Source organism: Drosophila serrata, unplaced genomic scaffold (assembly GCF_035046125.1).
Source record: "Drosophila serrata isolate PLE 108 unplaced genomic scaffold, ASM3504612v1 contig_103, whole genome shotgun sequence".
Classification (NCBI taxonomy): Eukaryota; Metazoa; Arthropoda; class Insecta; order Diptera; family Drosophilidae; genus Drosophila; species Drosophila serrata.
Window position 1 is genome coordinate 82896 of NW_028257001.1, and position 13681 is coordinate 96576.

At 38.8% G+C, this 13681-nt stretch overlaps 1 protein-coding gene across 4 annotated transcripts in view; it reads left to right on the plus strand.

Annotated features, from left to right (window-relative positions):
- LOC110187194 (piezo-type mechanosensitive ion channel component-like) overlaps positions 1-13681 on the plus strand; it is a 96960-nt gene that overhangs the window by 10696 nt on the left and 72583 nt on the right. The window contains exon 7 of one of the 4 annotated variants that reach the window (XM_086841135.1): positions 3888-3957. The exons of the other annotated variants lie outside the window; for them this stretch is intronic. Within the exon in view, the coding sequence (XP_086697261.1) occupies positions 3888-3896 (9 nt within the window). The 3' untranslated portion in view covers positions 3897-3957. Of the gene's footprint in view, positions 1-3887; positions 3958-13681 lie in introns of those variants that run through there. 4 annotated transcript variants of the gene reach the window in all.

Below are 13681 nucleotides of genomic sequence, written 5' to 3' on the forward strand. Positions count from 1 at the left end.
GTTACAAATATTTAGTTTTAGTGGGTGGGCAAACGATTTTATTTAATTTTAAAGGGTGGGCAAATGTTTTTATTTAGTTTTAAGACGTGGGCAATCGCCAATTCTTAAAAATAAATAGTTATAAACGGGCAAATGATTTTATTTTGTTTTAAGAGGCGGGCAAACGTTTTTTGTTCAAAATGTTTAGTTTTAGAGGGTGGGCAAACGTTATAATTTTGAAAATTGTTCAAAGTTGAATATTGTCAAAACTGGACGTGGGCCAAGAAAAGTAAAGGGTGGGCAAACAAATGGGCAATCGATTCCAGTTTTAAAATTTTCAAAATTCAAAATTTCCCAATACAATTTGGAAAATTTTCCAAACTTGAAGTTTTTTCAAAATTCTAAAGGGTGGGCAAACGTGGGCAATCGATATTATTGTGATTTCCAAAAAAAAAATGTTGAAAAAAGTCAACTTTTGGTTTTTCGAAAAATGATGAACATTTTCAAAGTCGAATATAAAGGGTGGGCAAACATGGGCAAACTATGGGCAAACGATTCCAGCTTTAAAATTTAAATAAAAAAAAGAAAATTCCGAACCCAGCTTCTTTGAGCTCATCATGACCATACATTCCTTTTGCAATATGAGGCTAATTTTTTTGTTTAAACAAAAATTGCGCTCTCCCTGCTCTCACAAAGTTGAGAGCGTTGAGTGGCATTTTCAACCATACTCACAAACCTTTTTATAATATTATCGGACTAACTGGGGATTGAATTACCCCGCTCACGCATGAATAAAAGCGAATGAGAACTTTACGTAAACGGTGGGTCCTACCCACCGAACGGGTAAGCATGAAAGTCGGCAGGAATTTGGCAGAAAAATCCGACTGAGTCATCTCAAACATGTATTACACTGTTTTTGTATACATGTGCATATCGATGTGTTTGTTTGTTTTGATGTTGGCTTGTTTACATTTTTTTAGTGTTCGAAACCCTGTATTTTGTTCTTTTTTTCTTTAATTTTTATAAGTAATGCAATAAATATAAACACTAAGTGTTTAATTCCAATTTCCAATTTCATGTGCCAAGACTTTATTTTAACTTTGCAAAATTTGAAACGTGTAGTTCTTGGTTGGCACTATAATTGATACTACATAATACTACATTCGCACGCGACAAAAACAGATGTTACAATTGCAAGAAACCAGCTTAAGCTTTTATTTATTTTTTTTTTAACCAAAAATTTAAGTTAAAATTTTGTAAAACTGTACGAATATTGGTAATGGCATATGTCTTATTGAATTTAATATTGACTCTTTGTATTTTCCGTTTGGTATAAGAATGCAAAAGTCAAAGCAAAATTTTTATGTTTAAGACATTGGCATCAAAACAAAACATGAATTTTTTATGTCGTTTTTTTTTTATAAAAACAACATAAATTGCGTTTGCGCGTGTTTGACATCCATTATTTCGAAATCTTTTTTAAAAAATGAAAAATTCTTTTAATCTAAATCAATCTCTTCACTTTTTTATGTAACCGCGTTAAAAATACTCGTTTTTCAGAAGACTGGAGAATTTCCCATATATTAATTATTATTACTATTTTAACAAACAAAATTTTAATTCATAATAATACTTGTATTTAAAATTATTTAATTCAATTGACTAAGAAATAATATATTATAACACATAAGTTATACAAATAAAATTAAATAAATGTAAAACAAAAAAGGAAGCTAATTTCGGTACGCCGAAGTTTATATACCCTTGCAGATAGAACTTCGATGACTAGGAATCAATCTATATATATAAAAATGCTCTGTTCGTGTCTACTTCCTTCATAGACTTGAAAAGTTCTGAACCGCTTAAGCCAAAATTTTTACACAACATGCGTTGAGGTTCCAGCTCGGTTATTGTCTACTTTTGATGTTGATAGCTTTTTTGCGGTTGCGAATATATCAATTTTTTTAGCGTTTCCCCGTGCCCCTACAGCTGCGCCCTCTACAGGCAGCCAGCTGAATCAAAGCATTTCCTGTCAAACATTCAAAACATATTGAAAAAAGAAATTGGAGATACAAATTTTATTTTTTTGTTAAGGTTCAGTAAGAAACGAAGTCATGCCACCCAAGAAGTCGAGTTTGGGTCGTCGTACTCGCAATACAGAAGCAAACAGACGTAAGATTACGAATATGACTGACGAAGAACGGGCCTCCATCCTAGAGACTGAGCGGCTGAGAGCATTGCAGATGCACAACGCGGAATCAGCAGAAAGACGAGCAGATAGGCTTTAGAGAAAACGATTAAGAGTTAGTCGCGTTCTGCAGCAATCGATTTGATTCACTCTCAAAATAATGAACGCAACAGGGCAAGGGTAGCTGAAGCGCGTTTACAGCTTGCAGAAGATCAGATATAATCCAACTATTGATTACAGCTCGAATCGAATGTCGTTATTGGCCGGATGCATCAGGTCTGAATATACTGTCAGGCTCCTTCGATTGAATCAGACGGAACTTCGGTTCGAGGAATATATCCATTTGCGGGATGCTGTGATGAATGACCGTAATACAACCAACGTTGGAAAGCTCACGATTTTGCCATCCTCATACATAGGTAGTCCACGCAACATGCATGAATATGCTCAAGATGCCATGGCATATGTTCGTTGCTACGGCCGTCCAGACTTATTTATCACCTTCACATGCAATCCAGCTTGGGACGAGATAGTACAGCTGTTATTTCCTGGACAATCGTATAGGGATAGGCATGACATCACAGCCCGTGTTTTCAGACAAAAGCTCAAGTCACTGATGGATTTCATTGTGAAACATGGAGTTTTTGGATCTGTGCGGTGCTGGATGTATTAAGTAGAATGGCAGAAGAGAGGATTGCCGCATGCGCACATACTGATTTGGCTGTATGATAAAATTACTCCAGATGAAATCGACGATGTTATATGCGCTGAGATTCCACGGGCCGAGGTTGATACGGATTTACATGAAGTTGTCATCAAGAACATGATCCATGGCCCATGTGGTACCCTCAACTCATGTTCACCATGCATGGTAGACGGGAAGTGTTCCAAGCGATATCGTCGAGCATTTACAGCCAACACCGTAACAGGGGACGATGGATATCCTATGTATGGGAGACGGTCAACTGAAGATGGAGGGATTTCGGCAAATTTAAACATGAGAATTGGTGATATTGAGCTAGACAATCGTTGGGTGGTTCCATACTCACCACTATTGTCAAAATCATACAAAGCGCACATCAACGTAGAATATTGCAATTTCGTGAAATCGGTTAAATATATCTGCAAGTACGTGAATAGAGGCAGCGATATGGCAGTTTTTGGTGTTCAGGCAGAAAATGGGGACAGCAATGCAGTACGAGTTGCCGATGAAATATCTCAATACCAGGCTGGAAGATACATAAGCAGCAACGAGGTTGCATGGAGAATTTTTTCGTTCCCCATTCATGAACGCTATCCAGCTGTAGTTCACTTGGCAGTCTATTTGGAGAATGGTCAACGTGTCTATTTCACAGAACTAAATGTGCAAGAAAGAGTCCTGAATCCGCCTACGACAGCTCTGACTGCCTTCTTCACCTTATGCCAGGAAGATGCTTTTGCCATAACCTTGATGTATTCAGAAGTGCCCCCTTAACCACAATATGCCACAGAGAAACGTGGCAGGGTACAGCTAGTACAAAATAAATTATATTTTTTTGATAATAAAAATGAAGTAATACCTGCTTTCATTTCATTCATATTTTATTTACAGTTTTACATTCACAGATTTTCATTTTTTCCTCTGCATCTAAAGATTGTTTTAGACAAAGTTATGAGATTTTAAACTTTGACTTTCCCAAAAAATACTATAACAATTATGAAATAAAAATTTTGGTTTCAGGAATCGTAGAGGAAAATATAGTTTTTATCAGTGAAGGAGCCATTTCCGACCCTATAAATCATATATATTCTTGAACAGCATTAAGTAATGGACTCCATGGCAATAAGGACATTAATGAGAAAATCAAAATTTAAGACTTATATAAAATGGCAACATCTCAAATTTGATGAAAATCTGTTGAAAACTAAAAAAGTTATAATTCTTAATTGTATAAATTTCTCGATCGTTCCTTTGGAAGTTATATGATGTAGAAGTCTGATTTTCATAAAATTTTACACAAAATTGTAAAGTAATATAAAATTTGTATAAAGGAAATCTGTTGAAAACTGAAAATGTTATCCTGATTTTTGGAAAAACTTTCCGATCATTCCTATGGCAGCTATATGTCATAGTCTAGTCATAGACTTATATACGAGTGAGAGTATATAGAAGACTAACTACAAAGTTTCATTTAGATAGCTTAAAATCTGAGAGACGGACAGACGGACATGGCTAGATCGACTCGGCTGTTGTTCCTGATCAAGAATATATATTCTTTATATGCTCGGAGGTACCTCCTTCACTGCGTTGCAAACTTCTAACTGATATTATAATACCCTGCAAGGGTATAAATATGTAATAAATTCAATCGCGAAATCGGTATTTTAAGGCACGCCGTGTTGCTGTATGTTTATGAGAGAGCAGCTGGCTCTAGAGTCAGCACGAAAACATTGCTGTATGCGTGAGAGAGCTGCTGGCTCTAGACTCTAGAGGAAATCGTGTGCAAAAAAATCTTATGGCGTTACGAATCTTTCACTCTGTATACTCTCTAGTCTAGCCAATACTTGCCCTTACGCATACATATCTTCATATTTGCATTCATGTTTATTTATTTTAAAATATATTTTCTTCCTCTGATTCTGGAAATAATCCCGATATGACACTTATATAACTAACAATTTTATTTTTCCAATCTACACCAGAGCGACCGAGTTTTTTTTCCCAATTGTCCACTTTAGCCGTCGCACACGCCGTGTTGTTGTTGCCAATTGATTCTCTTGACTCTTTGGCTTCTCTAACAAGAATGAAGAGTTTTAAGGGTTTTATCTAGCCAGGCTTTGAAATAATTAAATATTTACGGCTGAACATTTTCTAAATTAACAATAAATTTTTTTTACGACACAAAAGTCGACCAGTTGTGGTCCTCCTTGTTCCGAGCCAATCCCAATATAAGCTACCTCCTCGTCCAGACTACACAATATAAATCAAATGTCAAGGAATAAATAAATAACAAATTCTTAAAGTAATACCTACAAAGCCGAACTACAATCTTTGTTTATTTATTGTAAGTCCACGAATTTTAATTTAAATTTTATTCAAAAATTTATTGTTCCCAAATCATAAGATAAAGACTGAATATTCTGTCGCTTCCTCCCTTATTTGCTTTTCCTGATATATTTACTGCTCCGATATCTGCACTCCAGTGGCAACAATTTAAATTGGTTCTGTCGCCAAAATTCGTGTTTATTTAATTACTATTATATTATTGTTTCGGGATTTTGATATTTATTATTTTTCAAATCGGGCCAACTTTTTGACCAAATCTCTCCACCCGACCTAGTGTGGCCGTATTCGTTCGTAGTCAGACAAGTAGCGAGAATTCCATGAATACTATTCCAGTCACTTCTTCGAGACTTACTCGTTCCACCACAAAACATTAGTGAAGCCGTTGTAGACATTGCTTTAAGAAAATTAATTTCCACGACTGATCGGGTCAGTCAATTTGAAGCACATATCCACATTCCAGGCACCTTCGAATATGCAAATTTTTCTTTCTACATGTGCCAAACTCCATCGCGATCAGATTTGGGCCTTCCGGGAAAAGGTTGAAAAGAGATATAAGAGCTGCTCCGAACTTCTTTTAGTGTCCGCTGATGGTACGGCATACTCGACAGTGCTTTAATTCAAGTAGAAGCGACTCCGTGTATTCAAGATGTATTGCCCTATTTCAATAAGAAACAAAGAATATCGCCTCTCACTGAGACTTCCGACAATTTTCAAACACCCCCTTTTACGTGTTGTTGTGTTCCACCGGTGGGCACCTAAATTTTCTCTGGCCCACGTTCAGAAACCTTTTTAAAGCGATATATATCCATAGTTCGCGGAGTAGTGTCGTGATGCGCACGCCATTGTTTCAAAGGCTCCGCTAACCAATAAAGGGTTCGTCTCAGCGTGAAGAAGCCCTACAGATCGCTTCGAGAATCGGTGGTTATTGGTCAACAGCTAGTTGAAAATACTCTTCAACATACAGTTCATATATTGTAATAGAGGTTGTGATTTTGATTTTGTTTTCGAGTGACTGCATTTTAATGAATTCGTGAAGATCTACTTCCAATATATATAATTTTAAAGAAAATTGGAAAATAGTTAGACGATATGTTTAACTAATCGAATGAACGGTGTATCGATCATGGATGAGAAGCTTATTAATCTTTTGTATTCATCTCACTCGCCACTCTTAGCTCCGTTTAAGTTTTAACATCAATCGGTCCTGATTTTAATTACTCACTCTGGTATGAGAGACCAAAAAAAGAATAGGAGCCTTTCTCTTAGAAGAGTCCGTGGCTCTCGACTACATTATCTCTATTAAAATTTTTGTATACATTTTATAAAAGACAGCAAAGCGATTGTCAATATATTTATACCCTTGTAGGGTATTATAATTTTTGTCAGATTGCAACGCAGTGAAGGAGACCCTATAAAGTATATATATAGTAAAACTTTTAATAAACTTTGTATAGGTGAATGTAATAAAATAAGACATTTTTTCGTTGTTTTTACCATAAATATATAAATTTAAATTGTATAAATTACTATTGATCGAGACTTCAAGGGTATACAAACATCGGCAACCCGAATTTAGTTTTCTTTGTTGGTATTCAAATACTCATAGGGATAGACTTTGGAACTTAGACATACTTTTGCGCTTCTCAAATTTTTTGTAATTATGTAGCTGTCCATTTAATATAAATGCAATAAGAGTAAAAACTGGCTGTTCTTTATTTGGTGACAGCTTTACATACCTGGTATGATGTGTTCCCTGTACCAATGTTGGATTTATAGAGCAATTACAACTCCGGAATGCGAATAAGAGGGTAGCTCTACTTTTTACTACATTAAACGGTTTAATTTTGATTTATAATTCATGAAGCACATGATGTGGTCTATTCGCCACTCCTGATTAAAAATGTAACATTTCAAACTTAAAGAATTTATTTTTAAAATATTCGCAGGATTATCCGAGAGGTAAATTTAATTTTTATGTGACCTATTTAAGTTTACTAAGTCCAAATAATCGACCAATTGATGGTTCATGATTATAATATATTGTCTCATTTTTAGTAACAACTTAAACTTGTAAAGTGTTGGAGATACATTCAGAATTTACACTGTTGTAAAAATTAAGCTTATTAAAAATATATTTTATAATATCCTAAAAGCCTACAGGTATTTCTATGACTTTGTTAACAATATGAAAGAGATTGTTTCTGAATTTTTTAATTAGTTTATTAAAATTAAAATTAACGAAAACCGAGATGTGGTGGCAGACTTGGCACGAACGAAAAAATTGGTGCGTCGCTTCGAGTTTAAAAAATGCGAATAACTATATTTTCTAGCTTAGCCTAGCTTAGTCTAAGGTTGGCGAAGGCGAGGCGAATTCGCGAAGAGCGCGAGAGAGCTTTATTGCGCTCTCGCCTTCGCCCTAAACTAACTACACTAAACTTCAAAATTATGAATTCAGTCAACACCGGCCCCGTTGAACGCCTCCACGGCTTCAACATCCTGGAAGCGGCGCCAGCTTGTGGATCGCCCTTCGGAAGATGGCTCCATCGCTCCGTCTAAGATCGACGACCCTGACCATGCCGTCCTCCCCTGCGTGCGTCGCGACGCACCGATGACGAGCTGTCCCTCCTTGATGTTTTCCTGGTCGTGGTGCCACTTGCCTCGGATTTGAAGGCCCAGCACATACTCCCGGGACCATCGCCGCCAAAACATTTGCTTGGCTGACGAGACAAGCCGCCATCGCCGCAAGCAGCTGAGACCCGCCTGGTCCGGGGTCCGCAGTGCTGGTGCTGCGACGAGGGGCCCGCCTGTCAGCAGGTGTCCTGGAGTGAGTGCCTCTCCGTCGCTTGGGTCCTGGCTGAGAGCTCCGAGGGGCCGCGAGTTCATCATGGCCTCGATTCCGACGAGGACTGTCCCCAGCTCTTCTGCGTTGAGGAGTGCGCCGCCCACCGCTCGTAGGAGTAGGTGCTTGGCAGTTTTCACACCTGCCTCCCATAGTCCGCCCATGTGCGGAGCCCGAGGGGGTGTGAACGCAAATTCGCATCCGCTTTTTGATGCGAATTCGCGAATCGCGTCCGCCTGCTCCTCGAGCCTCTCGCGAAGAGCCTGAAAGTGGCGACTCGCTCCGACGAAGTTCGTCGCGTTGTCGCAATGCACGGTCTGGGGACATCCTCGGCGACCAATAAACCTTTGAAAAGCCAATAAAGAAGAGTCAGTACTTAGGTTTGAAACAATTTCTAAATGAACCGCCTTGGACGCAAAACAAACAAATAAGGCAATGTAGGACTTATATGGGGGCCTTCCTCGTATTTTCAATGTCGTATAAACAGGGCCACAAAAATCAACGCCACATATTGCAAATAGGCGGAGAGCACGGAGTCTTTCTGCGGGAAGATTTCCCATAATTTGAGTCATCAGTCGGGGCTTGTATTTAAAACAGCGCACACACGATCGAACTGTCTGACTGCAGAGTTCCTGAGCGTTTATGGTCCAAATACGCTGTCGTAGGATGCTCACAAGTACTCGAGGACCGACATGAAAATTTGTGTGGTGCAGATGCCGGACGTAGCTCTGCACAAATTGGGAGCGTTTCGTCAACAGCAAGGGAAACTTGGCATCGTAGGATATAGGAGCGTTTCCTAGTCGCCCCCCAACTCGCAACAACGAAAAATTGCACCAAGTGCCGGTGTCTTCATGGATGAATGGGTTCAATCGCTGAAGACTTGGGCCGACCTTGGAACCTTTACGAATTTTTACTATTTCTACTTGATACTCGTGATTCTGAATTATTTCGACGATCTTATTAAATGCTTCAGTATATTCAGTCGGTGACAGAGTTTTTTCGAAAACTATACTCTTGTCTTTACATTTTCTTATAAAGCGGAACATATAAGCGAACACTCTCAGCAGTTTCAGTTTCCGTTTCAGGTGTAACGAGAATCCCTCGATGACGTCTAGCAAATCGGAAGTTTGCACCGCAGCGGTCAGTCCGACCACAGTCTTTCTTGATTCCTGCCGCAAGACTTCCTCATCCGGTTCAAAATGAACATTTTTGGGCCAGTTCTCCTCCTCGTCCTTCAGAAATTGAGGCCCCGTGAACCAGATCGACTGTCCAATTTCGTCGACGTCACAACCTCTAGACACTATATCTGCTGGGTTCTGCTTCGTTGGAACATGCCGCCATGTAGCCTGTCCTGACCATTCTTGAATCTCCGCAACCCTGTTCGAAACGAATGTCGACAACGACGATGGATGGATCGGATCCAATGGAGAGTGACTTCCGAATCCGACCAGTAAACGATTCGCTCGATAGGAACATTTATTAGCGGTTTGATTCTCTGGCAGAGATCTGCGAGAAGGTGAGCGGTACATAACTCAAGCCTTGGGAGCGTTTTGGTCTTGAGCGGCGCTACTTTCGACTTTGAAGTTAACAACGATATTTTGTAACCTTCAGCAGATTTGCTACGAATGTAGACGCAAGCTCCATAGGATCTCATGGATGCGTCGGCAAAGACATGTAATTGCACCGGTGACATCGAATCAGTATGCACAAACCGAGGAATAGCTATCTTATCCAATTGAGACAAGGTGTTTTTTAGCATATTCCATGCAGTTTCTAAATTCAGCGGAATTGACTCATCCCAGTCTAACTTCTTAAGCCACAGTTCCTGCAATAGGATCTTTCCTTCTATTACAATGGGACTTAATAAGCCGAGGGGGTCAAACAGCTTGGATGTCACCGATAAAATGTTCCGTTTTGTCGCTCGGAGACCCATGACAGAATCGTCAATTTTAAATTTGAAGGCATCTTCGCTAGGCAACCAAGATATTCCTAACGCCTTAGTTGACTCTGAGTCCGAGATAGGTATCGACTTAACTGTGCTCTCAGATGCAGTGACCTCAGGTGAGTTTGAAAACCACTTTGTCAATTCAAAACCTGCTGTTTGAAGAACCTGAGACACTTCAGACTTGATTGTCCGTAGCTCCTCTACGCATGCAGCACCAGTTAGCATGTCATCGACGTAAAAATCGGATCCAATTACGTCGGCAGCTCTAGGGAATGAAAGTTTCGCAGATTCACTCAACCTTTTTAAACACCGAATAGCAAGAAAAGGGGCTGGTCCACTACCATATGTAACGGTGTTGAGCTTGTATAATTTCAAGGATTCAGAGGGGTCTTTTCTCCACACTATGAGTTGAAACTGCCTATCCGCTTCGTTAACCATCACTTGGCGATACATCTTTTTTACATCGGCAGTCAGAGCATACCTGTGCAGCCGAAAGCGGAGTAGAGTGGAGTACAACTCTTCTTGGATTGTCGGTCCCACCATCAAGATGTCATTTAAGGCCACCTGAGTCGATGTTTTGCACGATGCATCGAAAACAACGCGCAACTTTGTTGACGTACTCTGGGGCCTCAACACACATTGATGGGGAATGACATAATGTGGAGTGGAAGGAATTTTGTTGTCTGTAGGCGACATATGACCTAAGGCGAGATATTCTTCCATAAATTCCAAATACATGGTCTTTAAGTCAGGATCTCGAGACAACCTTCTCTCAACCTTCTCTCAAATTCGTTTGAGACCCAGAGTCCAGAAGTGCTCGGGCTAAAACGTATTAGCCGCTTTTGGTGCGCACGCTTACGATTGATGTAGCTAAGATCACCCTGTCCAATGACGTAGCATGCATAACATGTGACGTGGAAGGCTGCTCTTGGTTAAAGGGAGGAGAAATATTCTCTTGAAGGGGTGGCAACGCTAAACTTTTATCAGGCACTGTGTATCTGTGGAGCAGAATGTGATGTGAGCGGTCACAAGCTCTACACTTTTTTCCTTTGCATTTTGACACAGTATGGCCTTTTCGCAGACAATTGATGCAAAAGGAGGCTGACTTAACAAACTCGAACCTTTGCATTACAGAGAGACGCCCAAACGGGCTGCAATTCTGTAGTGAATGATCTTCTGCATTGCAATAGCTACAAGTTTGCTGAGGCTTGCTGTTGGAGGAGGAACACGAAAATGAGCTTCGATTATGTGATTTGCTTGACGGTAATTTTTCCAGCTTTGGTTTTGTCGATTCTTCAGCCGATAAATGCTGGTATCGGCGATTTAACATCTTCTCACAATCGGACCAAAGTGGCAATGTCTCATAATCGAGCTGTTCCTCCCATTTTTGTTTGGTCACTGGGTCGACTCTATTTAATACCAAATATATCAACATTGCGTTTGAAATTTGAAATTTGAAATTTGTATCATCTCCTATCGATAGCAGAGAACCGTAAATCGACGAAACAGTGTCGATAAGATTTCTCAAAGAGGATGCGGATTGATGCGATATTTTTGGAAGACTAAACAATGTTGAAATATTATTCATAAAGATGAGGCATTCGTTATCGTAAACCTTTTTCAAACTGGCCATCGCCTTTTCGTAATTACTCTCGGTGACTTGGTAAGCTTTAATTGTTCCTAAAGCTTCACCAGAGAGACATGAAATTAAATGGTTAAATTTTTCGATAACTGGAATGCTGGCATCTTTATGAACCAAAGTTTCGAAGAGGCTAATAAAATTTTTAAATTCCGAATAATTTCCACTAAATTTTGGCAATGCCAAATTCGGAAGTCGCGTACGAGTTGGTGCTGCCGCAGCTGATCCCGGAGTTTCGCTGCTGGCTGCTGTCTTAATGGCAGATAATAATGACATCAATTTTGCCTTGGTCACGATGCTAAGTTCTTCCAACTCGTCGCCATATTCATCGCCACTATCTATTTCTTCTATCTGTTCTTGGATTTGATTTGCCTTGTTAATTGAAGCATTTAAGTTTTCGAGTCGACATTTCAATTCTTCTTCTAAAATCGGAATCGAACCCTGTTCCAGCCGCTCGTTTAATCGGCGAATGGTTCTGACCCTATTTTGGAGCTTGCTTTTTAACTCCTCCAGAAGAGATTTATTCTTTGTGTCCTGGCTCATTTTTACGAATTAATTAAATTAATTTTCCCAAGAATGATAATAATGGCCGAAAATTATTGTTTAAAGCAGAAAGACGACGAAAGTATTAATTATAGCTTTCGAATCTAATATAATATCAAAATAATATCAAATAAACACTCAATTAAAAATAATAAAAATATATATATATATATAAATATTCTTTTTAATTTAATAAATATTTAATATTAATAATTAATTAATTAATATTACAAATTAATATTTTTATTTTGTTCGAAAAGTCTATTAAATATTTTTTCTGATGAAAATAGTTTATTTAATTGAAACGAGTCACGCAGTATCAATAATAGGGTAGCGCGTCACTTGGCGGCCCGCCAATCAAATGACCGAAAAAGAGTATACCCGACAAAAACGGGATAGCGCGTCACTTGGCGGTCCGCTAATCTAAGCGCGCCAAACTAAAAGAGCCCAACAACAACAACGACTGCACCGGCACACAAGCGAAAGCGAAAACGAAAAAGTTCACCGCTGCAGCTGCTAGTATATAAGGCTTTATGTATTGGTGCGCAAGCTTGGATTAACTTCCCAACTATTAAAGCGAGTTCTAACGAGAGAGGAGGGGAAGGGGGCGACAGTGATTGCAATATAATACAATAAATAACATAAATAAATGTTGCGTCCAAGTGCGGTTCAATTTTATGTATGTATTTGTTAATTTTAGACAATATATATAATTGAATAAATAAATCATGCAATGTTGCTCTACTATAAATACGTATGTGCCAAGAATTGAAAGCGAGGTGCAATATTTCAGCACAAACAATAAACAATAAATTTATTTTACTCCAGCTTTCAATTTTTTGCACAAATACCTCTGATTGGTGATATATATGTATATATAAAATATATTCCAGCTGCCACTTTCCTGTGCTTCTTGCTCCCTCGTTGATGGCAGTAGTTGGCGCAGCAGAGTTTTTTCCCGACCGACACGGTTAATTTATTTAAATTATTTAAATTAAATTTATTTCACACAGCGCGTCGCGGGCAACAATTTCTACAAGCCCTAATCACTGGCTTGTTAAACTGCACTTATGTATTTTTATATATATATTTTTTTTATATATATGTATGTATTTATATGTATATATATACATATACTGTGTCACTGTCACTATTATTTATTATTTAATTATGTTGCCAATTTTCGTCTTGTCCACCCGGGGCGCCATGAATTTTTTAATTAGTTTATTAAAATTAAAATTAACGAAAACCGAGATGTGGTGGCAGACTTGGGACGAACGAAAAAATTGGTGCGTCGCTTCGAGTTCAAAAAATGCGAATAACTATATTTTCTAGCTTAGACTAGCTTATGCTAAGGTTGGCGAAGGCGAGGCGAATTCGCGAAGAGCGCGAGAGAGCTTTATTGGGCTCTTGCCTTCGCCCTAAACTAACTACACTAAACTTCAAAATTATGAATTCAGCCAACAGTTTCCCTTATCCACATTCGGTATTGAATTGAATGT